At 53.0% G+C, this 27,283-nt stretch overlaps 11 protein-coding genes across 11 annotated transcripts; 4 read left to right on the plus strand and 7 right to left on the minus strand.

Annotated features, from left to right (window-relative positions):
* Positions 1-63: 63 nt before the first annotated feature.
* Positions 64-1,422, plus strand: A1O5_00589 (uncharacterized protein; the record flags this gene model as incomplete). The annotated part of the gene is made up of 1 exon (XM_007741208.1): positions 64-1,422. The coding sequence occupies one exon, from the start codon at positions 64-66 to the stop codon at positions 1,420-1,422; it is 1,359 nt and encodes a 452-aa protein (XP_007739398.1).
* An 851-nt stretch (positions 1,423-2,273) lies between these two features.
* Positions 2,274-3,764, minus strand: A1O5_00590 (uncharacterized protein; the record flags this gene model as incomplete). The annotated part of the gene is made up of 1 exon (XM_007741209.1): positions 2,274-3,764. One exon carries the CDS (start codon positions 3,762-3,764, stop codon positions 2,274-2,276), a length of 1,491 nt encoding a protein of 496 aa, XP_007739399.1.
* Positions 3,765-4,322: 558 nt separating this feature from the next.
* A1O5_00591 (uncharacterized protein) lies at positions 4,323-5,333 on the plus strand (the record flags this gene model as incomplete). The annotated part of the gene is made up of 2 exons (XM_007741210.1): positions 4,323-4,953; positions 5,011-5,333. The coding sequence occupies 2 exons, from the start codon at positions 4,323-4,325 to the stop codon at positions 5,331-5,333; spliced, it is 954 nt and encodes a 317-aa protein (XP_007739400.1).
* A 72-nt stretch (positions 5,334-5,405) lies between these two features.
* A1O5_00592 (uncharacterized protein) lies at positions 5,406-6,267 on the minus strand (the record flags this gene model as incomplete). The annotated part of the gene is made up of 2 exons (XM_007741211.1): positions 5,406-5,956; positions 6,018-6,267. 2 exons carry the CDS (start codon positions 6,265-6,267, stop codon positions 5,406-5,408), a joined length of 801 nt encoding a protein of 266 aa, XP_007739401.1.
* A 350-nt stretch (positions 6,268-6,617) lies between these two features.
* On the minus strand, positions 6,618-7,348 carry A1O5_00593 (uncharacterized protein; the record flags this gene model as incomplete). Its single annotated transcript, XM_007741212.1, has 2 exons — positions 6,618-7,166; positions 7,217-7,348. 2 exons carry the CDS (start codon positions 7,346-7,348, stop codon positions 6,618-6,620), a joined length of 681 nt encoding a protein of 226 aa, XP_007739402.1.
* Positions 7,349-7,863: 515 nt separating this feature from the next.
* Positions 7,864-10,393, plus strand: A1O5_00594 (uncharacterized protein; the record flags this gene model as incomplete). Its single annotated transcript, XM_007741213.1, has 3 exons — positions 7,864-8,048; positions 8,106-8,665; positions 8,721-10,393. 3 exons carry the CDS (start codon positions 7,864-7,866, stop codon positions 10,391-10,393), a joined length of 2,418 nt encoding a protein of 805 aa, XP_007739403.1.
* Positions 10,394-12,234: 1,841 nt separating this feature from the next.
* A1O5_00595 (glycylpeptide N-tetradecanoyltransferase) lies at positions 12,235-13,961 on the minus strand (the record flags this gene model as incomplete). Its single annotated transcript, XM_007741214.1, has 2 exons — positions 12,235-12,432; positions 12,513-13,961. 2 exons carry the CDS (start codon positions 13,959-13,961, stop codon positions 12,235-12,237), a joined length of 1,647 nt encoding a protein of 548 aa, XP_007739404.1.
* An 872-nt stretch (positions 13,962-14,833) lies between these two features.
* On the plus strand, positions 14,834-15,697 carry A1O5_00596 (uncharacterized protein; the record flags this gene model as incomplete). The annotated part of the gene is made up of 1 exon (XM_007741215.1): positions 14,834-15,697. One exon carries the CDS (start codon positions 14,834-14,836, stop codon positions 15,695-15,697), a length of 864 nt encoding a protein of 287 aa, XP_007739405.1.
* Positions 15,698-16,792: 1,095 nt separating this feature from the next.
* On the minus strand, positions 16,793-20,887 carry A1O5_00597 (DNA excision repair protein ERCC-5; the record flags this gene model as incomplete). The annotated part of the gene is made up of 1 exon (XM_007741216.1): positions 16,793-20,887. One exon carries the CDS (start codon positions 20,885-20,887, stop codon positions 16,793-16,795), a length of 4,095 nt encoding a protein of 1,364 aa, XP_007739406.1.
* Positions 20,888-21,400: 513 nt separating this feature from the next.
* A1O5_00598 (chromatin assembly factor 1 subunit B) lies at positions 21,401-23,860 on the minus strand (the record flags this gene model as incomplete). The annotated part of the gene is made up of 6 exons (XM_007741217.1): positions 21,401-22,031; positions 22,082-23,174; positions 23,226-23,462; positions 23,521-23,623; positions 23,690-23,705; positions 23,757-23,860. 6 exons carry the CDS (start codon positions 23,858-23,860, stop codon positions 21,401-21,403), a joined length of 2,184 nt encoding a protein of 727 aa, XP_007739407.1.
* A 1,245-nt stretch (positions 23,861-25,105) lies between these two features.
* Positions 25,106-26,863, minus strand: A1O5_00599 (protein phosphatase; the record flags this gene model as incomplete). Its single annotated transcript, XM_007741218.1, has 3 exons — positions 25,106-25,135; positions 25,190-25,342; positions 25,391-26,863. The coding sequence occupies 3 exons, from the start codon at positions 26,861-26,863 to the stop codon at positions 25,106-25,108; spliced, it is 1,656 nt and encodes a 551-aa protein (XP_007739408.1).
* Positions 26,864-27,283: the final 420 nt, after the last annotated feature.

Consider the following 27,283-nt stretch of genomic DNA (forward strand, 5'->3'; position numbering starts at 1 on the left):
AGCGACGGCAACTGAGATTATCTCGTTGTACTCAGTAACTTCCCAGGCGACAAGCATTACAGTATGTCCAACTCGAATAGTCAACCCGACCTACAGCGCCCTCGGACCGTACCCTACCGACTGGACGTAAGTTTGACTCCAGACCCCAATTCTAGCGCCGCCATGCCGCCATGGCCTTGTCCTGTGTTTGTCGATGGTCCCTGCCGCTCATGTCTCTCGTCCATATTCAGCTTTGCTAACAATACCCTCTCCAGATGGGGATGTCCTCCGGGCTGGCTCTGTAAACCTCTACAGGAGAATTGCAATTTCGAGGCTGGTATTCCGGACCGGAACTTTTACTGTAGTCCGAATGAATGCATCCCCGCGAACGCGTTGCCTTCACCGCTGCCTACGTGGGACCAGGACATCTACGGAAATATCACTCCTGCAACAGATCCCGCACTGCATATCAACGCCATCGACGATTACTTCAACATCAACCCGACCGACTTCGGGCTAACATACGAGATCTTTATCGTGAACGAGGTCTTCACTCTTACCACTACAATCCTTCTTCCCCCAAGTCCCACTGTTGCAGCAAGGCAAGCGCAGACCAGCGTCCCAGGGGCTTGTTATCCTTGGTGCAACAACTGTCTATTGGAAGCCCAGGCGAATGGGAAGACATCGGCACTGTGTGTTCCCGGCTCGGCGTTTGAGGTATCTCTAGAGCAATGCGAGCAGTGTATTGATTACCACAAGTCCGACAACAGCGCCAGCTTTGTGCAGATTGCACCACAGTTCCAACAATTCCTCGACTACTGCGACCAATTCTCTACGATTGTCGTGAGCACCTCTGTCACAACGACCTCGACCAATGCCGTAGGGTCAAGCTACAGCGTGGTGACCGGAACACTATCGACAACCGTGACTCCAAAGAGCTCTCCGCCTCCGCCATCGTCCAATACCCAGCCGACGTCGGTTGTGCCGGTGCCGTATACCGCTTCCACAACGCCAATCTCATCAACGTCAGCTCATCCGTATGCAACGACAGAAACAGTCCTGACAACGACATGGTCACATAGCACGGTTTCCGGACCCGCGTGGTCGCAAATAACCATTATCATGCCCCTGAGCGATAATAGGACGACCACACTGTTCGGCACTGATTTGAAGGCCGCTGGCGCCGTTCTCGTTCTGCCCACCTCGCCGACCACGAGCTCTTATACCACGACAATGACAGTTACTCCGGGCGCGCAAGTCTCGTCTGGTTCGATTCTTTCCTCGAGGACCTCCGGCTCCTCAGGCGCTTCGGGCACAACAACCGGGTCATCGTCCACTTTCACCGGAGCAGCAGCGGCCCTCAGAATCTCACCCACAGATATCGGCTTGCAATCGACGACGCTCGGGTTAGCTATTTGCTTGGCATTCATGCTCCTGCTGTAGAGCAAGCTTTAGCCTCCGCTCTAGGCTTCTGCAGATGATTGCTTTCGATTCCGAGAAAACGAGATTATGGACACGTACATGCTATAGAAGTCCGAAAAGATGGGGAATATTTAATCAATGGCCCATTCATGTTGGGCCTTGTTAGGGGCGATGCTTGTTGGTTGAGGGCGCGCCACCACCGAAAGGCAGAAGGATGTATATGAACGTTACGAACGGCTTAATGATGGGAAACAGAGGTAGAGAGGTAGCTACATAGCGAGATAGCCTCCGGGATCAAATGTTTGCACTTGATACTTGAACTCGCTGAATCCTAGGACGCGAAGCGAAAGGTAGGGGCTCCTTCACACTTCGATCCGTGCCTCCTTTCCCTCCCCCTTTCTTTATGTACAATCGTTCTGTGTTCCAGCAACTGCCATATACAATCCAGCTCCCCCCAGACATCAAGGAATTTTGGGATTCCCCTGCCCCTGCTGACCCATTTGTCTCTTATGCACCGTTCTCGCGAGGCATGGCATTCTAACCAGATGCTTTTGGGGCGAGTGTGGCATCCGTCCGTGTCTCCTTAATATGTAATATGTAATATGTACTCGGTACATATAGGACTCGACGTAAACTAACTCCTTGGCGAGGCTGAGAACGGCAAAAGGGGTTTCCAATACGTGTCACGCACTCGAACAACGGAAAGATCGAGCGCAAAACCTACTGGCTTATGGAAGGAGAAAAAAAATGGGGGGTAAGAGAGGGGATGGATAAATTTTCGTTTTTTTGCTCTTTTTCTTTTGTGCAGTCGAGGGCCTGAAAGACGACCAAAAGATTCATATATCTGACACACGCACAGATTATTGTCGGTTTCAAACTGCTTGCGGCTCAACCCCAATACCATTCTGCTTGGCGTCCTCTTGCATCTTCTGCTGCTCCTTCTCCGGCACCAGCGGCAAGTTCGTGTAGATGGTCCTCTTGTTTGCCAGTCCGTCGGCGGTCAGACTCTGGCCGTCAGCTCCCAGCACGGCCACGTTCTTGTGCACGTGGCCGTTGATGACGATGGCGTGCAATTTCGACGTGTCCTGGAAGATCTCCATGTCCTCGAGCGGGTTGCCGTCCACGAGGATTACGTCCGCGTAGTAACCCGGCTGGACCTTCCCAAGCTCTTCCGGGTGGCCCATGATCTCGCCGCCCAGGGCGGGGGCCGCGATCAGGCTTTCTTTGGGCGTGTAGCCGAAGAGGTTGACGAAGTGGACCAGATCACGCGCGTACGTGCCGTGAGGCGCCCACGCGAAACCGTAGTCGCCGCCTGGGAGAACGCGGACGCCGCGTCTGTGGAGCTCGCGCATGGCTTTACAGGCCTTGTCGACTTCGTCCACCAGGCCTTTCTTCTTGGCCATTTCGGGCGTCATGCCATAGGGCACGGCGTCGCCTGAGCAGGTGTTGTAGGGGAAGTTGATGGCTGGAGCAACAAAGACGCGGTCTTTCAAAGCCTCGAGCATGTTCAACCCTTCTTCATCCGCAAACGAGGCATGGTAGATCACGTCCACACCTGTTTGGCAGCAGAGCTTCACAGAGGCGGCGGAACGTGCATGAGCGCACACTCTCTTCCCTCGGTTGTGGGCTTCCTCTACCGCGGCTCTCGTCTCTTTCAAGGTGAAGTATGTCTCCGTGGCGCCCATAGTAGGGTGTACATAATCACCAGTCATGCTCAGCTTGATATTATCAGCTCCCAGTTCTATGAAATGTCGGACCGTCTTCCGCATCGCATCCTCTCCGTCGGCATAGTGACTTATACTGGGAATGATTGCTCCACCGGTGGTGGTGATCTCCTGAGAGTTTGCCAGCGTCCGAGGACCGGGAATCATGCCAGATTTGATGGCTTGCTTGATGACGATATCCAGCCGTTCTTGTGCCGAAGCAGCGCCGAAGCACATGGTATAGCCACAGTCAATGTAGGTCTTTGCGGATTCAGCCGTGTGCAAGACGTGCTCCTCCAGTGGCAGACTTGTCAGCCCGTCCAGTGTGGGCGAGTTATTCCAGCTCAGATGCGTATGTGAGTCGCAGAGACCTGACATGAGCGTTTTTGTGCCGTTGCCGTCAATTACGAGTGTGTCGTCGTCAGGGGTAAAATTGAGCTTGCCGACCTCTTTGATGCGTTCGCCTTCGATTAGCACGTCCCCCGCGTACATGTCTGCCCCTGTTGAATCAAAAATGTTGACGTTCTTGAATAAAATCTTGTCCTTGTCCCCAACCTTGTGGTTGTCGATGGTGATGTCTGCTGGGGTGGGCTTGTACGGAGGCAAATCTACGAGGAGATCGCCTATGCCGTTGGCCTGGGTATTACCGATCGAGCCCATCTTGGAGCTGAGCTGCGTATTGCTCTCAATGCAGGCTTGTAGAGAGACGACAAAGGAATATTCAACAAAGATACAACCTTGTATTTGGACAGTCGGCGAGAGGGGCTTTTGGTCAAGCAACATACATCTCAAACGAGGGATCTTCCAACGATTTGTATGGTATGTGGAATGGCTCCTTAGGGAGCGCCATGCTGCACCTGCATAGACTTGCGGAGACCCCGCTCCAAACCACCACAGGACATCGCGGGAGGACGCCGTCGAGACATGGCAGCGAGTGTGTATTGTTGTGTTGTTGCGGAGTCGTGGTGATCAGTTGGAGACCAGGAAACGGCGAGATGCCGGTGTGCTCAGGCATAGCCTTTTCGTCATCATCGCAAAAGATATCAATATGGACTCTTGGCGATAAAGCCTTTTATACCTTTTTCTTTGAGAGTGACTTGGTTGTCTTTCATAGAACAACGACGCTGTTGACTCCAAAGCGGATCGATACCTTTGTCCAGCCAGCCTTGCCGACTTGGACCTCACCCGTTCTACACCATGGCGGACAACAACAACAACATGGCTTTCGGGTTCATTGGGCTCGGAAATATGGGTTCCATGATGAGCCACAACCTGGCATCGTACGCCGAGTCCGCAGGTCTTCCTAAAGTGCAAATATGGAATCGGACGCGAGGCAAAAGCGAGGCTGTCGCAGCGAATAGCTACTGCGATGTCGCAGACTCCATCCCGGACTTGGTCCGGAAATGCAATGTCATTCATACCTGCCTCGCCAACGACGACGTTGCCCTTTCAGTATATCGGGAGATCTTCCAGGCGCGTAAACACGGGTTGATACTGGCCGACCACTCAACTCTGTTCCCTACCACCTCGACGACGCTGGAGAAGGAAGCCCGAGAAGTTGGCGCCTCATTCATGTCTTGCCCAGTATTCGGTCCGCCTGCTGCCGCGAAGAGTGCCGGGCTGTTGATCGTACTCTCTGGCAAGGAGGAGTCGCGGAAGGCGGTGAAGTCGTACATTGTCCCTACCCTCGGAAAGGGTATGATCGATTGCGGTGAAGAAACTTCAAAGGGTGCTCTCCTGAAGATTCTGGGGAACAACTGTATCCTGGGCACGATTGAATTGCTATCAGAGAGCTTCACCTTGGCCGAAAAGACTGGCTTTGACACCGACGTCCTTTACGAATTTATCCGTAAGTGTCACCTTTGTTTCGATTTGCGGTGGAACAACTACTGACTTGTCGAACCAGAGCAATGGTTTCCTGCAGCAGCCTGGGTCAATTATGGCAAAAAGATTCGGGATGGTGCGTTCAGCGGCAAGACAGGCTTCACCCTGCCTGGAGGCATGAAAGATGCTGCGTACATTCGTCGCCTTGGAGCCGAAACATCAACGCCAACGCCGATTATTGATCAAGCCTGGAATCATTTGACCACGGCTAAAGCACTCGGGGGAGAGTCATTGGATTGGAGTGCCTGTGCTGCTGGGATGCGGGTAACTGCCGGTTTGAAACCGTTCAAGGGAGAAGATTTTTCGTTGCAAGGGAACCACGCCAATGGTGTCAATGGGAATTAGAATGAAGAGTCGGCTGGGTGTCATAGAAAAATTCTTATTTATTCAGCATTATTAGGTACTGTATCCGTATCTCTATGAGAATGCGTTCTTGATGATCTCGATCGACTTCTGAGTGGCTTCAAGCATGTGCCAATGTCCCACACTTTCGAGGACTGTTTGCTTCGCATTCGACCCGAGATTCTTGGTCGTCGTCTCACCAGCCGCAACTGTAGAGACTTTATCTTCGTTCCCGGACACAACCACAACCGAAGCCTTGACGCGGTCCCAAGAAGCAGCTTGGCTCTTGGCCAGTGCCTCACAAGCCAGTGCATACCCTTCAGGATCTTGCCTCGTCAACATTTCGCGGGCTAATGCTACTTCGCCTCTCTTTGACTGGTACGACTCGGGAGCAAAAGCGTTCCCGACCACGGTGTCGGCGATCCCTACCATGCCATTCTCTCGAACGGCCTTGGCACGGCCTCCCAGTGCTTGCTGGCCAGCTTCGGGAGGTGGACTGACTGGGCCGAACAAGACTAGACTTTTGACTTGATCAGGGGCCTCTGCGGCGAGATGTAAAGCGATGAGCCCGCCTAATGAATGTCCGACGACATTGACTTTCTTTAACTTCAACTCTTCCATCACAGCTGAGAACAATGGGTCAGTTACAAAGCCCTGACGCCGATGGACACGAGCTCTCCCACATACCTAGACAATCTCCCACATAAGAGTCGATGCTGGTGGTCGCGGGCGTAGAACTCCGGCCATGACCAGACCAATCAAAGCGTACAATGTTGTATCCCTGAAGCTCCGGGATTAGAGGCTGGAAAGCATTCGTCGTGCCGCCCAACCCATGAATAAACAAGATTGCCGGCCCGTCGGCGTTTCCTTCAGTCTCATAGAATAGCTTGCTGTCGTTCGAAGAGATGTAACCGTGGGCAGACAGCTTGGACGCCATTGTGCTGATAACTCGTGTTCTATGAGAGCAAAGCAGGAAGACTGTGACTGTATATGTTCGTTGGCTTTATGGGCAGCGGGCTTTGAATGCTTGAATGACTGCATCGAGTTCCCGTGAGCGGATTGATGCCGCATTTGGCCGCGTTAAATCATGTTCGCGTGCTCCACCCCGAAGATCCCTCTCTTCTCCGCGCTTCTCCGCCGTACTAATGCTGAGCATCGATGATGGGAACCTCTCAGAACGACTTCTGACACAAGAATGAACCTGAGAAAAAGTCAGGCTTTTCCCTCTCGTGTCAAAATGACAATATCTCGCCCAGCCCTGCGTTTAGAAGTACGCATTTTGCAGCGCTAGTCAAAATTGTCAAACAGAGCCCCAACATAGGCGCTGTGAGTCTTGATGGCCTCAAAACCTATCGCTTCCGCGTTTGGGCCCTTTATGCGTATCGCTGGTGCTCGCGTTTGTTTCCGTATGGCTGGCCTGCTTGATATGGCCGACTTTGCCTCTTTCTTGACGTGTTCGAGAAGTACAGGTGCTCCTTCCGCCTCCAACAGCAGGCCTTGGTGCTCAGCTACTTCGAAGATTGCCGACAGCTGAAACTTTGAAACATCTGTAAATGTCGAAAACTGCTCAAGTTCGGGCTGCCATGGCCATTTGCTCGGTGTGGAACCGCCTGTTTCCCACAGATCGCGTCCGAGATGATTGCCTCCCGCAGAAGTCCAGCCCAGCAGCGTGAGGCCGCACAGTAAATTCTCCCTTTGCAGCCGGTGAAAGAGGCGGAACGCACTCTCACATGAAGCCTTCGACCTGTTTTCGTCCAACTGAAACGCTATTGCGATGTTTGCCAGATCGGGGTCCCGGCCATGTTTCCATATGTGTATGTTGCCTGCATTGTCTTGCTGCAATATCCAGTCAACGCGCCGTAGAGATTGCAATGCTCGCGACTTACGACAAAGTCCAACCTGGCAGCCGTGGCGAATAGTCTCAATGCTTTTCTCAATGCTGTATTGAGGCCTCCCTGGTATTCGGGATTCTCATACGCGTTGCGAAGTCTCTCGAGCGTCAATTCCAGGTCGGACATGTTGCGTAGAAATTCCTTTGATCCTTCCCAGCAGAGGGCTTAACGTGACCGGCCAGGACTGGTCATATTTACAGACTGAAACATGTCGAAGATGGACAGTGAACGTATGTCAGAGCGAGAACATGTGACAGGCTCCCTTGCAGACACAACTGGCAAGGGCCAACAGGGGTTTCGCCTTCACATCGGAGGGATGCCGGCGTTGATTGACGGTAAGCGAGCGCGATGGAAAAGGGAGGATCCCCGCATTTCCCCGCTTACTGACGACACACACATCACGAGGCTGAAGCCCCTAAACTCCACCGAGCTGACCGAGCCCGAGTAGATCAGTCCATTCTTCAGACCGACCAGGTGTTGCCAGGTGCCACTCGGTGCCATTTTTCTTAGTGGCAGGTACCGGAGCTGGGGCCGTGTGTGGCCATGTCTCCACAGTTTCCAGGGACCTTTTAGAAAACCAGGTGTCTTGATAAGCCCACATCGCCACAGACCTGCATCACAATGATTCCGGTATCATCGCTATGAACATGGTGGAGCAGATGTTGGACACGGCAAGTCTGCGGACCAAGAAGAAGCAGCGAACCCAACAGGCACGGAGGTACGGGTTCGCCTGCTCAAATTGCAGAAGGAAAAAAGCACGATGCAATGGAGCCACGCCGGCGTGCGACAAATGCGTTGCATCTCGGGAAACGTGTGAATATGACAGGTGAGTCCTGGGCTCTACTGCAAAGGCCACCATTCCTGACACCGTCCTCTCGATAAGAGGGCCTTCGGTAGCATATGCAGCCTCTCTGGAGAAACGACTCAAGGCATTTGAAGAAAGATTCGAAAAGCTACGTCAAAGTAGCGCTGTCGAAGACCGTGACGCTCTGATTCAAGAACCGTTTGAAGATGTCAAGCCAGAACGGGCGCGGGCCCCATTGTCCCTGACGACCGGTCTCGAAAGGCAAGACAATGAGGCGCAGGAGCATGAAGCACTATCATCTCCGTCTCCCGCACCCCAGAATGAGCCGCCTGTCGAGACTTCCATAGGTGCAGACGGCCGCATCTGTTTCTATGGCAAGACAAGTCATTACCATGTCGATCCCCAGGATGATGGCAAAAGAGAAGACCTGTTGCCTGAGGGCGACGAGCAGCAAGCGCTGAACATGGGCGTGTCAACCGCTTCAGCCATTTATACCACGCCAGAACTCCATCTGTTTGTTGACGCAGTGCCGCAGCTTCTGTCGGAGATATCCGCCGAGCTGTTGGATCATTTCTTGGATGCGTACTGGTGTTGGTCCCATCACCTACATCTAGTGCTAAACAAACGGTTGTTTTTGCGTTAGTGGCGAGTCTGTACCCCGTAGATATGGCGGCCATCGCTGACGTGACACAGGAGACTTATACACTTCCGGCCCTTCAGTGACCCCTTTTCTGATCAGCGCTATCCTCGCGCAAGCCGCACGATATTCCACTAGGCCCCAGGCCTCTCATCTTGGAGATCATTTTGCTGGCCGAGCCTTGCACTTGCTTCCAAACGACATCGACAAGGGCAGCTCTATTCCTACTATCCAAGGGTTGCTCATACTTTCAGCCCGAGAATGCGCCTGTGGGAGAATCTCGCAAGGATGGCTCTACTCCGGTATGGCCTTTCGGATGATGCGTGATCTCGGGATCCACATTGAACCTAGGAAGATGGGATATCTTTCGCGGCAATTTTCGGAGGAGGATCTCGCTCTGCGCCAGCAAGTGTTCTGGAGCTGCTTCACCTGGGACAAGACTATGAGTCTCTGTCTGGGCAGAGCGCCTATCATCCATGACACGATTGATGTCCCGTCTAGAGAGAGCTTGCTCGACGGTGCTGAAACGGACGAAGAGGAGTGGGTTCCGGTCCTCGGTAAAGAGACAGACTCAACGCCGAGCTTCATTGAGCAGAAGTCTCTTGGGAGTGCACGCTTTGCTGCATATTGTAGGTTATGCACAATCATCGATGGTGTGTTGGATGGTCTTTACTGCCGGCCTCATCAGTCCAGGCGAGACCATCTCCTTGCGTTTCTTGATAGCACAATCAGGAAGCTCGAACAGTGGTCGACCAGTCTCCCTCGGGGCCTCTTCATGTCACCGGATAGCAGAGTCGTTCTCTGCCCCCCAATCCACATCTTGCTCCTCAATCTCACATATCACGCCACCGTGATCCTCCTATGTCGACCGTACCGAAATATATCGCTTCAAGCAAAGGAATTGTGCACCAAAGCCGCACAAATGATCGATACGCTCTTCACATTGCATGTTCGGCGATTTGGGTTCCGGTTCATTACATACCTCCAAACGTATACCATGTTCGTGGCATGCACGATAAACGTCTTGGATTTGAAGGAAAACGAGTCCAATAGTCGGGATGCAAATGGGACAGCCTCTCGAGAGAAATGCTTCGCTCTCGCTCAGGAAGCAAGTGTAAGATTGAACTTTGGACTTGAAGTCCTGCGACAGGCGGGCGCCACACCCTCGGCAGCAAGGTGTGCTGCAGTCATTGTACAGCTTCTCCGACAATGGTCGAACAAGCAGGTGGAGTCGACGGTGCGCAGCCAGCGACAACGGCGGCCTTCTGAACACATCTCATCGCCACATTCGAGACGGCAAGCGAGCATATGCCTACCACAGGCAGGGAATGTCTCACACGGAAATGTGGCCGGGTCAGGACACCCCAACCAGAGCTTTCAGCACAATGCACACTTTAGAAACGATTTGCTGCCTACGTCAACCCCAGGCGGTGCCGGTGATAACGTCCTATTTCCTGCGCTTGAATCAACGCCAGCATATGCACAAGCACATGGGCAAACGATCAACGCGCAGTCCTCCCCTGACATGTCCAACCCGATGACTCTTGGGTTCGGCAGCAGCGGTGGTCTTCAATCGCTTCGATCAAGCAACAGTCCCTACGCTAACGCGCATATGCCAAACTTTGCCAATCCGGGCATTGAGACTCCCATGCGGTGGTTGCCTGACAATATCCAAGACGACGGCAGCTGGATGTTGATGATGGATTTTGGGGACACCGTTAGCTTGTAGGCCAAGGAAAACCTATGGCTCAGGCGAGGCGTAGGATGCGAGGTTTTTGTTCCATTTGATTAGGGGTTGCGGACGGACTTGGTAAAGGACTTGGACGATTGCGAGTGACATGGAATTAATTTATGGCTCAAGCTCCTTCCGGAGGCCGATCAGATTTTCTGTTCAGAAGCAACTGATTGCCCTGTGCATACAAGGCAGCTAGCAGCCATTCCTACCGGGTGAAGCTTGAGCTCGGCGTGTCTACCCCTCGTGGTCGGCATCCAGTAGACTTCTCTTTCGGCCGAAGCGGGCTAATCGGTATAGGCAGGTGAAGAGTATTGAGCTGGTGCTTATATAATGGATGAGAAGACCATCTGAAGCAAGAAACGTGCGAGCGCGCAATCGTATTAATAATGGCGAGAAGAAATTCCAAATAAAGCTAGCGCAAGACGCGGCGGCTACGGCGAACCAAAGAGACCTCAAAGCAGTTCTTGTCTTCAACCAAATCCTCCTCGATCGTTCAATTGTCCTTGATGAACACCAAAAGCTCAGTCCCTCTCCAACACCATTATACTGTACAAGTCACGCTTTCAAAAATGCTCGCACGACTTCCCTCGCGTCTTTCCCTCTTCCGGCCCCTTCTCCCTCGGACACCATTGCTCAGGCCATCTGCGTTTCATGCCGCATCGAGGACATATTTCACTGCCATCTTCCGGAGCTCCCTATTCCCTGCTTCGCGCGTGGCACAGCTCCAGCCAGCTCCGAGTGCACTATTCCAGACTCGAGGGATGAAGACCCGTTCGTCAGTAAAGAGGTTATGTGATGGTTGCAAGGTGACGAATTTCCCGCTCAACACTTGTCTAGATTTGCACATTCTCAGGAATTGGATTTGGTCATATCATCTCTGCGTCATACAAATGCGAAGCCCTTGTTTGTCGTGAGCTCTGCTAACGTCTACCACCCTTTCGAGTAGGCCGTCCGCCGCAAGAATCGCGTCTTCATCATCTGCGACAAGAACCCCAAGCACAAGCAACGACAGGGCAAATAACCCTTGCAAGATTCGCATACAATCCTGTTGCCAAACACCCGACGTCGCCATCAAAGACCCGAGTCACATCTTCGGTTTCTCCGAAGTCGAGCGGACGGAACAAGCTCACCCCACTCGAGAAGTGTGGTGGCCGCAGTGGGGAGGAAGGAGGAGCTGGCGCCCGAAGACTTCAAGACACCACCAGATTTCCCCGTAAATCGAAGTCATGCAAGAATATCTCCTCTACCGGCCACCTTCACGGCTCAGCGAACGCAAGTTCTGGTCGACCACAAGAATTGCATGGTCGGGACCGGGCGGATCATCGTGCCCGACAGCACCGACATCTCCTGTACAACGGAAACCAAGTTCACCCGTAATGGCACTCGATAGAGCGGCAAGTCTATTATTTGGGATCCCAACGATCAGCAAGGGCGCCGACCGAATGGGTGCAACTCTAATCGCCTTGAGGGAAAAGAGGTGGAGGAGAAAGAGATGCAGAAAAGGAATATAACGAATATATCGCACATACAGCGAAGTTGAACAAATCCAGCTTGCGAGGACGGAATATCCACTTTTTTTTTGACAAGAAGTCGCGAAGCAAGCATTCTAGCTCTTCTCTCGTCCTTTTCAATGGGGGTCACCCGGCGTGATGATTCGTATACAGAAGGGGAATGCTCCGTAACATCATGCATTTTCAGCGCCCGTTGCACTGCAGCACTGATCAACGTTTCATGTTGCGAATATTTCCCCTCGGGATTTGCAACTTTCTGTCACATAGAGGGTCCGACACTGCTCCCACGGCAATCGGGTCTCCCATCATAGGTTTGCACATCGGTCACAAAAGCACAATCCCGATCCCGCCCCTCTGGCTCTCATCCGGCATGTTCTTCTCGTTGATGCCACCGTTGATCGGCTTGGTCCGCCAATTGTACAAGTAGTGATGCAGCTGGCCATCACCGGCGCCAAACTTCAACTGTTCCAGAAATAGGGGATTGTCGTGGAGCGTGAGGGCATTGAAAACGTCGAACTTGGCCTGGGTCACCCGCACAAATGTCAGCAAACCTGAACGGCAAGGGAGATTGTGGGGAAAAGAGTAACGAGGAAAGAACGCACCTTCTTGGCCTCGATCAAGAGGTCCTGGCCCAGCTGTAACAGTCTCTCCTTCAACCCTTTCTCCTTGGGATTGAACGCTTGCTCAGTGGCGTAGTAATAAAGATAGGCCGCGCGAATTTTCTCGTGCTTCTTGCTCATTTCACCGATGATGGTGCTTTCGAGGCAGTAGAAGCTCCCGAAATCCGTGATCTTGCCATCTTTGCCCTCAACCACGAACGACCACACGACCCGATTCTCTGGCTTCTCGCGGTTGAGGAACCAATGCACGATCTCGGCTCTTGAAAATACCTGGACAAGGTCGAATCGTTCGAGGTACCGCGACAACAGATCGTGGATTGCGTCGACGTCTTTCTCCTCCATTTGCCGCCACCCTGGCGTGCTGGTGTTGGGAGGTAATTGGTTCCGAGCGATCATCTTGGCTTGTGTCATATTGGGGGGTAAAGGAGAGAAGCCGACTTCGTTCAATTTCAACCAGTCAAGACTCCTGTGGAAGTACCGACAGCTCCCTACCGGTGTGGGCAAGACAACGCCGCCGGTGTAAATGGCCTGGTAAATACCCTCCAGATAACAGCGGCGCGTGACTTCTTTGATGAGCACCGGGGCCAGTCTTCTCGATCGCAGCTTCTTATGGACGCACATGAAATTGATTTCCACCACATCGAGGACATTTTGCCGTATACGCAACTTGATCGGGATGCCGAAGATGGTTGCTACCAGAAGTCGACTTGGCCCTTTTGCCCTAACACCGACGTGCCAACTCTTCTTCCAATCAGGCGACTTCAGCGCCCAATCCAGAAAGACGGCGGAATAATTGAAACGAAACATGGCATGGTCGTCCTCGACATAGTGTAAGGAAAGAAGCTTGTAGACCTCTTTGATCTCCTCGTCGTTGGTCAAGTCTAGTTCCACCCATTCATAGCCTTCGGGGAGAGGGGCGGCAGTCTTTGGAACTTGTTCCCGAATAACTTCTTTGATCGGGCCATCTGGCTTGTCCGCCTCTGCCTTCTCGTCAAAGCGTGGCACTGGCTGAGTCGCCCAGAACTTGTACGAGGCCATATCCTTTTGATTCTTTCCCGTTAATGATAACCCACTCAGGAGTTGTGAGACGTCCATCTTCTTGAGCAACTCGTTCGCTTTCTCAGTAGAGAGACCCGACAGTTCGCCTTTAAGGGAAGGGTTCATGTCAAGGAGAGTCTTTAGCGAATCGTTGGACAAGTTTGCGGCGGGCTTGGAGGGGTCTGCAGGCTCTTCAGAAGACTTGTTGCTGGTGATTGCAGAGACGAGTTTGGATTTCTTGGACTTCTTCTTTTTCTTTTTGGGCTTCCCCGAGCTTGTGCTCGTGGCATCTTGTGTGGATTCTGCAGCTTCGTCCTGGTGTTGTTCTTCGGCATCGGACTCAGATTCCAGTTGTTCTTCGAGCGGAGCGCCCACTGGGTGAGATTCGGCCATTGTAGAGATTGCCAAACTGGAATCGGGGATGGTAGACTGCGTCGAGGTGTGGCACGATAGAGTCAGGCCAGAGCAAGGCCGTGCAGAGAGCGGAGACGGTCGAAGGACTCTGGAATCTCTGCACGAGCGAGACTGCCAGGCACACGAACATGCGAACTCCGCAGTTGCCAACTCTCGTCTTGCCCGATGTGGCTTGGCGCGTGGTGGGGAATCTTCCTCAGCCTTGCGGTCATGGTATGTAGTACGAGCGGTGGCCTTAACATGGGAGAATAGGGCCTTGGTTCGATCATAGATAATCCTTAGTGTAGACTGTTCAAGTTGACTCGAGAAAAAGGGACCCTCTCGTCCATACTGAGCACAGAGTAGTCCGGACACAATGGCCATCATACAGTAGACTGCGCTCTTACCGTCCAAATTGTTCACCTTGGAAGGTTTAGGAGGCTCCCATAGTACTGGGTTCAGGGTATGTAACACTCCATATGTACTGGGTAGTAGCCCCCCTGCAGTCCCTTGATTTTGAGAATTGCCTACCTAGGCCGTTTTAATCAGGGCACCGATGGGCACCGCTGGGCACCGATAAGCAGTTCCGGGTTTTAACCCCTCCAATCCCCCCTCCAGGTTTCGCTCCCCTCCCTCTCCCCCAATACGGGTCGCCTATTTTTGCCCACCAGCTTGCCCAGTTTTGGCTCACCAGGCCTTGTACCCAGTAACCCCCTCAATTGTCCCGCCTGCCCGCCTGTCCGCCCGCACCCTCCTCGCCTCCCTCAATGCTGCCCAATCCTCTTCCCTTCCCCAGATTCTCAGTCTTTCCCAAAACTCGGATCTCCCATCTCCCACATTGAACTCCCATACACCAATACCAGATCAACATCATGGCAGATTCATTGCCGGCGACCTCAACCTCATTTTATCCGCTGCCCACCGAGCCAGATCTTACAGAGGCCACACAACCTTCTGGCTCTGCATCTATACATCTTTCTGCAGCATGGATTCCTCCCTCGCAGCAACTCGTTGTGCTCTCCTCCATAACCCTCGTAGCAACTCCCTCAACCTTGCCTTCGAATTCGGAAGCCGACCAGCAGCGTTCGGGAACCCCAGGAGAATCCACGCAAAATGAACAAACAGAACAACCGCAGCAACCAGTCATGCACCCCAGGCCATCTCAACCCGAATCCCACGATCCCTTCTTCATCCCCGAATCTATCCTCCTTGACAGTCCCGTTTCTGCACAGACCGAGAGTAAATTCCTCCAGCTTCCGCCCGAGCTCCTCACCGACATCTTGAAAAAGGTCAAAATCCCTTACTTCCAAGTATCCCTGGCCCTGACCTGCAAAACCATGGCGCGCATCGCCGCCCAAAAGAACGTGCTCTCCCCGTGGCGCGGCTACCGTGACAAGGACGGCCTCTACCGCCTTCTCGAGCGGAAAAACAATTTCATACCGCCACACATGAGGCTATGTCGTGCATGTTTCAAGTTTCTGCCCAGTACTGCGGGAGAGTATTGGAACAAGCAGATGTCAGCCGAGGAGTTTGATAAACCGAGTGTCAACTGGTACGATGTCTTGATGTGGTTCTATGCAGAATCGGGCTTTCAGTATCGGTGTCCCTGGTGTTGTGCATTCGACTATTCGGGCTACGCGAGTGAAGGATTTTACAACAAACAGAGGGCAAAAGAAGTGCTCGAGGACCATGAACTCATGCATCCGGAGCTGAACAGGAGGATGGATAGGCCGTGACACCGGGCATGCATATCTGTGCATCGAGCCATGTACCGGGCGAACTCCACATGAAACCGCTTGCCATTGCAAAACCCGGCATTGAAAGCCGGACAAAACACTGAAATCGAAAGCAAGGATACCCAAACCTTCCCTCAGAAAAAGCTCTATTTGGAGTTTCCTCTCCCCAACAGAAGGTAAATCCACGGCCAGCTCACCCTCCGCCTGCAGTCTTGGGAACCAAAATCCACCCCGGGCTCACCTTCCTCAGCTCACCTTTACCGACGCTACTTCAAAATCCTGCATCATATTCAAAATGCCCCGTCAATCTTTCCGGCTCAGACAGGGTCGCACACTCCATCAAGCAACACGTTTGACCCAGAATATCATCTCCCAAATCGGTACTTTCCAGCCAATGACGCGTAAGACACATCACTCAGCTTGGATCGTGAAGCCGTTAACAGGTCTATAGGTTCGCTCTGGGGTGATAGAGACACCACTTCTACCTCTCTCAGGGCATCTTTCGAAGACAACGTCAACCGTTTTCACTCGGGTTTAACGATGATAAAATCAGAGTTAACAGCGACGAAATCAGAGATGACGGCGACGAAATCGGACATGACAACCCTCAAGTCTGACATGACATAGCTGAAATCTGACATGGCACTGCTCAAATCTGATGTGACACACCTTCGATCAGAGATGAAACACCTCGATCAAAACCTCAACACGCAGATGAAAAGCTTCACCAAAACCGTCTCTGCACAAATCACCGCCCTCAACACAAGCGTGGAGTCGAGATTTGTCGAATTTGAGAATCGATTTTGGTTTCGAATACTCTTCGCCGTAAGCAGTCTTCGTATTTGCTATTCTATTTTCTAACAATTACGAAGGTATTTGGTGCAGTGGTTGTTGGAGTGAGCGGTACCGCGACTGTTGCGATCCTTAGCTAGAATCCTGCCGTCCGGACGGCGCGGGCTCCTGAAGCTAAACAGGGTTGGAGCAAGAGAGGTGGGCTACCATGACGTTCAAGGGGTGTGGATGTAATAGTCTTCTGAGCTGGAACGAGAGGAGGGGAAAGAGATGCAGACAGAGCGCGAGAGACACTACTAATCCTTAGTCTTCGTCTTCGACTGGTCTCTTCCTCGTGCTTTTCTTGGTCACCTTTGATGGTGGTTTCGTCGTGGGAGTCTGGGGTTTGGTCTTGGCCTTCGTCTTCGCTTTGAACTTGGACTTCGAATTTGACGAGCGTTTAGACGGGGCTTCGTCTCCGGCAAACTCTCCGTCGTCGTCTTCGTCATCAACGTGACCGCCCACAGATGGACCGGGTCTGGAGGCAGGGTGGTCTTCTGCGTCAGGCTGGTTTTCACCATCTTCAATACCTTGGATCTCGCCGAGCCCGTCAAGGATTTCCACATCAGGTCCATTTTCATCCTCATCCTCGTCCTCGTCCTCTTCCGCTTCATCCTCCACTCGTCTCTTCCTCCGTTTCTCCGCTTCCCCTCTGAGCCTTTTATACGCATTCCTCATCCGGCCCGATTCCTTGCCTGTGCGATTTCTAGGTGCCATCGCCTCCACTTGCGCCTGGGCCTGGCCAATCCCCTCACCACCCACAGCAAGTGCTCTGCTGCTACCGATCCCTGGGTTCCCGTTGATACCCCTTCCACCCACACCGACTGTTCCAGAGAAAAAGCGCGTAATGTTGCTCTGCGTTCCCTCCACCTCCCGTCGATTGATATCGCGAATCACCGGGACCAAGACCTCATCGGTCCTTTCCTGCGACCACCCGATCGTCGCCATCAGGAAGCCTCGTAGCTTGTCCAAATCCGGCACACCCCATTGAAACTGCTCCGGATTCGAATCCACCTCTGGATTCAGGTACGCTTCGTCGACCCTCAGGTCGGGGAACCCCGAGGGCAAGAGGAGACGTTTCTGTACCGTTTTCCGAAATTTCCTCCGGAAGGGCGTGGTCAGTTGATTTTCTACATCCTGCGGTCTGCCAAGTTGGACTCTCTCACACCACGCCTTGAACTCCACTAAATCCCTAAAATCGGTGAGAATCTCCAGCGCTGTGACAGGTCCCACCCCCGGAATCCCCTCGGTGTAATCACTGCCCAACAAATGTGCGAACCTGATCAGTCTCTTTCGATCCAGCAGGAATTCCTTCTCAAGGTCTGAGGAGAGATAGCACTCGACGTACTTCGCTGCGCTGAACATGTTCTTGTATATCCTGGTCCCTCCGAAGAGGAAGATGTCCGAGTCGTCTGTGACGATCCCATCCACCAGACCCAGGCGGACAAGTTCAGCGCATTGCGCTTCGGCTTCCATGGGGGCGGTGATGTATGGTAGACCGAACAGTCTCAACAATGCCTGACATTCTTGGATCATCGTCTGTGTGACCTCGTCCGCGTCTCGGCGGTCCCGTTTCTGCTGGGAACGCAAGGCTTTGAGCTCGGCATCGAAGTCGCGCATGGCTTCTTCAGCCGAGGGGGCTTTCGCATTGTTGAGGGCGGACGTGAAGCGGGAGTGTTCTTCGGCTTCCTCAGCTAGTTGACGCATGAGTTCTTCCTCTGAAGCAGAGAGGTAGTCGAATTCTTCTTCTTCGACTGGGGCTACTTCTGGAACGTCCATGATGCTGGATTCTCCGGCGGGTTCGCTGCGAAGGCCTGGAAGCCGTGTTGCAGTAAGATGACTAGGAGAGACGACGGTCGTGTTTTGGCCTGGGATTGGTGCGACCGCGGGCTCCATGTCCACATCTTCAAAATCTTCGCTCTCATCCTCCGCAGCTCCTGCTTCACGCTGAGGCTGGGGAGACTGATCTTCAATGGTACCGAGCGATCCTGGGCTTGTTGGTTGTACAGGTTGTTCATGGTCCGACTCACTCCATTCGACTTCTTCAAAATCGCTCTCTTCGGCAGCGACGTTTTTGGCGGCAGCAGGTTTGGGCCGATACTGAGGGGCAGCAGGCGTTTGAGGAGGTTGCGCCAGTGACGCTTCCGCCATTTCACCCATCGTCAGTTGTTTTTCTTCCTCAAATTGGTTCTCAGCTGCAATTTGTCGTGCCATCTCGTATCGTTTCTCGCGCTCTTCGTCTCGTTGTCTTTTTTCTGCATCTTCGAAGTCTTGAATCTCAGTAGGTTCAAAGTGGCTAGGTGAGATAGGCTCATCGGCAGCTTCCGGAGATGCTGGATTTATCAACTGCTCCTCCTCCTCCTCGTCGTCCAGATCAATTGGACGTTGACTCCTACCTTGCTCATCCTCAGCCTCGAGGGCGACCACCTCTTTGGCATCGTGGCGCCGAATTGTATTCCATCGACCGGCATCTTCTCCATGCGCGACATGGAAGTCATCTGCAGCAGTAGTCTTGGATCTCATATCCTTGACATTCGGAGTAGCATTGAACCATTCAGGCATCGGCTGAGGAGGCCTCTCCCTGCGAAAAGCATCTTCCCCAAGATCTCGATCGAACCCACCTGATAGATCTTCTTCAATCTTTTTAGATTTCTTCTTCCCCAGCAACGACTGTCCGAGGTTGAGGGACTCAAAGGGCAAGGGGCCATCAAATTTTGTCGTGGCAGTGGTTATCACCCTGGATGACGTTGGACTTCTGTCTCCGACGTTCGTTCTTGGTTTGACTTTGGTTCGTCTTGACTCTGCGAGGGCGGCTTGCAGGTCGAAGCCATCTTCTTCCCCGGACTCGAGCGTAGGTCCCTCTGAAGCTGCGCCGGCGACCCATCCATCACCCCGTTGGTCGTCATCGGTGGGCCGCTCTAAAGACATTGCTATGGCGCGTTGCAGGTCCTCGTCATCTTCGGGCTCAGGGGACAAAGGGAGTACATCTTCAAACAAATCGTCCTCGTCCTCAGCCCCCGTTTTGTCTTCCGGGACAAAAAGTGATTCTTCAGCCGTCTCCAGAGTGGTGCTCTGAACGGTTGGAGGAGGAACAGCCCGTACGACCTTGGGAGCAGTGTCAGTAGTGTTCGTGGCAGCCCTCCTTGCCTCATAGACGGCTTTCCTTTTTCTCGCAATCTCTTCTGCCACCTCTTCGTATGACATGTCATAATCCACGCCAGCCTTCCTCTTCCGCGCCCATGTCTTTGGAAGCCGATTGAGGCCTTCGATCGCGACATCTTCAAATTCTTCTTGATCCGAGTCGGCGCTGAAATCCACATCTGACTTTCCCTCATCATCCAGATCGATCGCATCCTCTTTTTTGGCGCCCTGTCTATTCGACACCACACCCAGAGCCCATCCGCCTTCCACCCCTTCATTCTTCACCAAAATATACTCCTTTCCCTTCTCGCCAGCAATCCTGCCACCGCCTTCCCTCAAAAAGTCTCCCTCCACCATGCCGTTCAAGTGCATAAGTCGTTGCGTCAACTCATTTCTCTCCTTGACCCTCTCAATCTGGAACTTGGAGAACGCCATACGATCGGGAAACATTCCATCGAGCTGTTCCTTGGAGTAACCCATCCTCAATCTCGACCTCAACCTCGCTGCGTTGAGGATGTTATACCTGTCTCCAGCCGGTAGCGACAGAAAGAAGGGGCTCTCGAAATCGATCTTGCTGAAATCGTAGAGATTGATGTCCTCACCCGAATGAAATTGCCGCGCATACTCTTCCAACTCGGCTTGAGACATGATTCTTGGATCGTTCGGCGCACCCATCTCCGCGATACTCCCCTCCAAATCCGGCAGATGATACTGATCTTTTTTCCTGAATTTTTCACCTCGGCCGGCTGCCCGTTCTTGTTTTGTCATGCCCAGCTCCTCAACGTACACCAGCTCTTGATCTGGAGGCAACTCCTCCTCCGGTGTCCTCTGCCGCTCCGCCCTTCTCCTCCTCTCTTCTTCCTCAGCGGCCCTCGCAACCTGCACGGCGAGCAACTTCCCCGCAGTCCTCGCCGCATCCTCTCGTCTCCCTTCCCGTCTCCTCTTCCTCTTCCGAATCGTCTCTCTCTTCAAGACCGGCGCCCCACCATCGAACACAAACACAGGTTTAATGCCAAAGTAGAGCAGTTTACATATGCGCCGGAAGAAGCCAACGACGTGGCTGTTGCGTAGAGCATTGCCCTCTTTGTCTCGGACGGCCTTGAGAAACTGGTAAATCCAGATGGAGGCGTCGACGGCGAGACGTTTGCGGTTGAGCGAGGCGAGTTGGGTTGGACGGGCGGTGGGGGCAACGACGGTCCACAGGCCGGTGACACCCATGGTAAATTGCGGAGGTCAAGAGACAGGCCGGTTGAGACTGCGCATCAGTGACTCCCGCTCTGAACACTCAGCCGTTTGGAGGAATTTGAGGGGGTTGTCTATTTGCCACCATTGTTGCGAAGTTTGAGAGGTGGATATGATGCAGAATCGGAAATGTCACTTACAAAATGACGATGTATGGAGTCCCTGCGCTGCGAGCCGGCTCAGTCACGCGACAATGACGCGAACTCACATGCCCGAGCCCCTCACCGACGATACAGGCAGATATCTCAGTACAAGCAGGCAAAGTCCAGCGGGACTGAGTACCCACGATCATATTTTGCTACATTCTGCTGCCAATCAAGTTCCATTCTACCAAATTCCCGCCCTTTGCAGCAAAACAGGCTGCTTCCCAGCGATACATGCTTGACGCCGTGCTAGACCATCAGGGGCTGCAAAATCAGCCCATAGACATGTGAATAAATAACAAAAACACCCAGGTACAAACGGAAAGAATCGAAAGCTAATAGCAATTTAATTCATCCCCTCCTTGGCATTCTCACTCGAGCCCGAAGGACCAACAAGCGTGGGGGCAATCCGACGTCTCTTCGACTTGCTTTCCTCCTTTTCACTTTCGCTTGTTGCCCCGTCTCTCTTGCCCAAGACCGAACCACTAATCGAGCTTGTTGCAGAGTGGTGGCCACCATGAATACTTGCAGGTGTCTGGGGGGGCGTCGTCATGGGTGGAATAGCTATCGGAGGTCCAGAGTTGGTGGCGGTTACCAGGGGTACATGCCCCATGGTGGGAGTAGCATTATTGGGAAGGCCTGAGGTTTGGATAGACGTCATTGTAGCTATCGATGACTGTGAGTTGGATCTCGTTGGACTTCCGGGACGAAGAATAAACGGTGCCGGTGAAGGGTGTGATGGTGGTACAGGAACAGGAGATGCTTTTGTGAGCGAAGGAGATGCGGTAGCCGTAGGTGTCGGAACTGGTGTTGAGTTTGCAGAAGAAGTTGGCAAAGGAATCGAGGTTGTAACAACCGGATGGTTGTACGTCGGATGGGGCCCTGTGTATACTTGCCCCAATTCACCGGGTGCGAACGCCAAAGTCGAGCAAAAGCCATCCGTAGAGGACATTAGTAGTGTCAGGCCGTCGTTTGACCTACGTGAACTTGTCAGCAGCATTCATGGGCCGAGATGTTCTGGACTTACCAAGTCAAATCTGAGAATGTGGCGTAATGAAGGTTGCTCACAACACAAATAGGTGTTGTCTGCTGCGTATCGTAGACAAACACCGCATCCTGCGTTGCTACGGCATAGATCATCCGATAGGGCAGGGAGAAGGCTGGAGTCGGCGCTGGGCTGGCAGGCTCGCCGTCGGTCGACGGCTTCGGTGAAGGAGCGGACATGGAGTCGGGACCAGGAGTTGTGGCTGACAAAGGGGGAGGCTCCATCACCGTCGTAGGAGTCTGTGGGACTATGGGATCTGGTAAGAGCGGTATCTCTTCGCTTGCTGACGACGTATCGATAGTGATATGGTTTGTTGGTTTCGTGGTGGACCGCAAGGTATACAGAATAGGGGAGCATTTGACGGCCACGGATGGCTTTTTGTGCCCTGGAAGGTGCGCCACTGGTGGCTTATTGAAGCCAGCCCGGGTGTAGATGTAGACGGTATTTGTGATGTCGTCTGTAGTCTTGATCGGATCGGACGCGGTTGGAAAACTGGTCTTATAGTGTCCGGCAGGTGTAAACAACAGGCTGCCGTCCGGTGAGAACGTGAGACGACGGAAGAAGGAGGTCATGGTTTCATTATGATAGAGATTCGTGTTCTTGACGGCCAGACCCATTGCGGCATTGAGGCTTGGAGACGAGATTTCTGGTCTGACAGCTGGCAGCGGTAATGAAGGCGCCGGCGAAGCAGATCGTCGGAACGATGGTGACGAGCCGAAAGATGATCGCCGGCTCGAGGTCAGGAGGGGAGGATCCATCGGTAGAGGTGTGGTTAAAGGGGTTCCGGGATTTGAAGGGGCAGGGGAGGCGATGGCAAGATTGGTGGCACTTGAATTCGAGGCACGGTTCGTCATCTCAGCCGGAGCTGGACTGTTGGACGATATCCGTCGCCCGGGGAGATCCATCTTGTTGAACTTCCCATGCGTCGAAAGCGTGGGTGTGCCATCTTTGAGCTTGAGGGCATAGATGTGGACCGACCGATCCGATGATTGAGTCGCAACGAACTCATTGAGAGGGTCCCAAGCCACACCTTGTACGAAATGGCTATGTTCTGCTATTTGGCGGATCATGGTCCCTGGGACAACGTTAGCCATGTGATATTTGTGAGGGTGTCTTTTTCACATACCAGTATGAGCATTAAAGATCCTTGCCGTGTTGTCAACGCCGCCTGTGATGAAATATTGACCGTCTGGAGACCAGGCCAGATCATATATTTCTGCTCCAGTCGACGTCCTGCACATGTGTTTGATCCTCCATGTTTCCTTATCATCGGCATGTTCATCGGTCAAGGTGGCCATGGACGATTCAGAGGGTACCCAAAGGAGGACGTTGCCATCATCACCGGCTGAAGCCAGCATCTCGCCTGCCTCCTCGTCAGCAACCAGTGCCCAACCCTACTTTGCCTACTTTGGAAGACTAACCTTTGGGGCAAAATCGGACGACATTGACGGGTTGAGTGTGTCTGGTGAGGGTGGATAGGTATGTGACTTTTCTCTCTTCGCCTTGAGCTTCAATGCTCCATAACTTTTTTCCCTCCCACATCAGCGACTTGAATCAATGAAAATTAGCGAAGGGAGGAATAGGTCGTACCCGAACATTGTTATCACTGTTTTTGTTAGCAAACATGCGGGCCATTGTTGCAATTGAGAGAACTCACTTTCCAGCCGTAGCTAGCCTCCCTTTGCCATGGGGATCGAAATGGACCGAATAGATCGGCTGGCTCTCATGGTGCCACTGGATGAGAAGCGGTCCGGCTTTCATGACGGCATTGGAGATTGGCCTCGAAGGCCACTTTATGGGGGATCAAAATGGCAGATTGAGATTGTGAAATCTGAGTCGTAGAAATATGCACCGGATCCTGTTGCCGCTGCTGTAGAAGGAAAGTAAGATGCGGTGGGTGGACGGCAGGCGGCAGCGGAGCTTTCGTTTGCGTTCTCTGGAGCGGAGATCGACAACGGGCGCACGGTACAGTGAGCTTGCTGAGTCAAAGCATGCAGTGAGGCGGAGGAGAGGTCTCTTTTGCCATAATGCGGTGTCGGAACAGAGGTCGAAACCAGGGCTACTGGAGTCTGGTGGTGCTGATACTCTGAGCAGCAATGGCGCAGTGCAGTTGAACTACTCGCTAGCAGTGGTACAGCCAAAGACGGGGCGGCATGTCTCGTTGTGGAGGGTTGCCAATGTGCTCCGCAGCCAGATTGGAATTGGGCGGCCGCTCAGGTGGAGCAAAGGGCGAGAGCCCTGTCTGGTGAGTCTCTACGCTGTCCTGCCTTGTTGATAGGCTTGTGGTTTGCTGCCATTGATGTTCCTGCTCCTCCCACACAAAACCTGAAAGTTTGACGCGGTCGTGCCTCTTACCATCCACGTCCTCAGGCCTGGCGCGTCTGGCCACATACAACCCGGCAAGCCGGCCACTTCGACCTGGAGGCCAATCCTGAAAGTGAGCAGCATCCTTTCAATGTGAAACAATTCAATTCCAGTGGGATTGGAGAAATTCTATTGCGTCCCCCGTAGCGTTAGGTCATCACTGGACGTAGACTTCTTGCTTCCTAAAGCTCCAAATATCAGCTGCTTGTCTTTCTCTGGGTCCATGCCCTCCAGTTTAATCCGGCCCTTCAGGCCTCAGTAATACATTCCCAGCAAGACGGCAAAATCTCTGCTCCTCTAGTTCGACTCGACTCGCGTCGATCGAAATCCAAATACCGGGAGGAAAACCGATTCGCTTTTCCGAAGAGGTAGCTTCCTAGAGCTCCCTGTGTCTCTCTGTGCGTTGGAACAATCCGTTTGCGCCAACCGACGCCTATTGAACTAGAATCAATCGAAATAGCACCAGGCCGACAGGGCAAAGTCGGGAGATCTTGCACCCAACCACGCCCTGTTCATCCACCCGGTTTTTGCCCTATTTTCTGTGTAGGGTGTGACCTGCAAGGCTGACGTTGCCGGAAATCCGGCTCATGGCAAGCGCAAGAACGATTGGGAATGATTTCTTTCTTTTCGGTTCGGGGCCTCCTAAAAGCTCTGAGCGGACACTTGTGCTGGCTAAGAGATTTATTAGCCCTCATTCTAATTTGGAAACAAAACTTGAACACATACCGGACTGTTGAGCATATTCTGGCGAGCGTTTCGGCCCTTCTTGATATGGCTCTTCAGAGCACTCGAATCTAGGGGCTTCAGCAACTCAAAACTGCACAATAAATTACTGGACACCGACATCACTGCCCCCCAATTGTCGAACTCGCCGCAATACTAGGCACATGGTTAGCGATATTTTCTCGATCAATTTGGCACACTTACGTTGGGTGCAGAAAAGACCGTGACCAGCAACCGGTCATTGAAGAATTCGTATCCATCCTCAACAACCATATGAGCCCGACAAACCAGGTCGAAATCATGCCGCGCAAGAAAGTCGACAATCACCTTTTTCCCAAAGCAGTAGCTCACTCCCCGTTCGTTTGACTCCCAATCTTGATCCATATCGGCCGGATCGCTCCACAATAGATCGTTCAGCAGCCCATAATCAGGAACGTCTGTTGGTCGAGCAATCTGTCGGATGTCGTCCATATGGGACAGCGACGGGGATAGCCCGCCATGGACACAGAAGATCTTGTCCGCCACAATCGCAGCAATGGGTAGACAATTGAAAGTATCAATGAATGTTTTCCAGATCTTGATGTTGCACCTTCGCTTGCACTCGTCATAGAAACCGTAAACGCGAGTGACGTTAGCACACTCATGATTACCGCGAAGGATGAAGAAGTTTTCCGGATATTTGAGCTTGTAGCAGAACAAGAGTAGAATTGTCTCGAGAGACTGTTTCCCCCGATCGACGTAATCGCCCAGGAAAAGATAGTTCGCATTGGGGGGAAAGCCGCACATTTCGAAAAGTCGGATCAGATCATTGTACTGCCCGTGAATATCCCCCACGATTTTGACCGGTGCAGTGAGCTCCAACAGCGCTGGTTGAGATAGCAACACTTCTCGAACGGCGGTACAAATTGCCGTGATTTCGGCGTTCTTGAGGCAGACAGCCTTTGTCACCTTGGTGGTATACCCAGCATCCAGGAGACGGGAAATCATGTCGTCCAGGTCCATGTCATTCACTTCACTCATGCCCATACCACCTCCTGGAGAAGCACCTGGCAGCTCTGCCAGCTTGGCCCGCAATGAGGCCTTGGTCTCCGGAGCTCGCGGGTTGATCTGATTCTCCCGCTTAACCAAGATAGAATCACCCGCCTTTTGTGTGGAAGAGTGGACATGGGCCTGGTGAGGAGCTTCCTCAGACACCGCTCCTACCTCCCCAGTCCTCTGAGCACGATCTACCGATTTGTGACCTTTACCCACGGACTTGGACTGGGTTGGGGACGGAGGCCTGGCAGGCGTATTGGCACCTGGTGATGGAGCTTCGTCCTCGTCGGGAGGCGACGTGGGAGACTCTACCAGCGGATTGTTTGTGATTTTCTCTCTGGGCGGCCGAGAGGAAGCCGAACGGCCACTCGCAATCGAACTAGCGTCAGCCCTGTCGTTATTTGGGCCGTCTGACCCCGCAAGAGTTGACCCTGAGGCCCTGGGGCTGTCGTTGGTCTTGTCATCTCCCGAGCTCTTTATCTTGCTTCGAATGGAAGACCGAATGGACCTCGAGGCACTCTCTCTGGTGTCGGATTTGGATATGGAGGGATACTGCTGTAGAGTTTCCGGAAGATTGGAGGAGGAGCCGCTCTTTAGTGGGGTTCTGGTACCATCGCTGCTTTTTGACTGTTGTTGGCCCATTGAATTCTCGGCCTGGCAGATAATATGGCAGGTCGCAGAGAAATGGTCGGAGAGCGAAACGAGCGGGTCAAGGAGGTTTGAGGAGTGAGATAAGCAGCCGCTTTGAGGAATGCGTTTTGGCGACTTTAATCGAGGGCAGTCTGAAAGGAGCACACTGGAAGTATGCTCAGGTAAAATCCACCTTCAGATATGGGGGCGCGATGTCGCTGGATCGGCCGGCTTCGTGCGATGGGATGGTAGGGATAGGTGACAAGCAGCGCCTGTGCATGGGGGTGTATTTGTGCGACGGGTTCCTTCGTCTCGCCTGCAGCAGAGAGAGGGTCAGCGGTCAGCAAAATCGTCCAGCAGTAGGTTGGAGGTCAAGCAAGCTAAACAAGAGCGATTATTTGCAAACGATGGAAATGTCGCATGGGGCGTGGA

Source organism: Cladophialophora psammophila, assembly GCF_000585535.1.
Source record: "Cladophialophora psammophila CBS 110553 chromosome Unknown aczJe-supercont1.1, whole genome shotgun sequence".
NCBI lineage: Eukaryota > Fungi > Ascomycota > Eurotiomycetes > Chaetothyriales > Herpotrichiellaceae > Cladophialophora > Cladophialophora psammophila.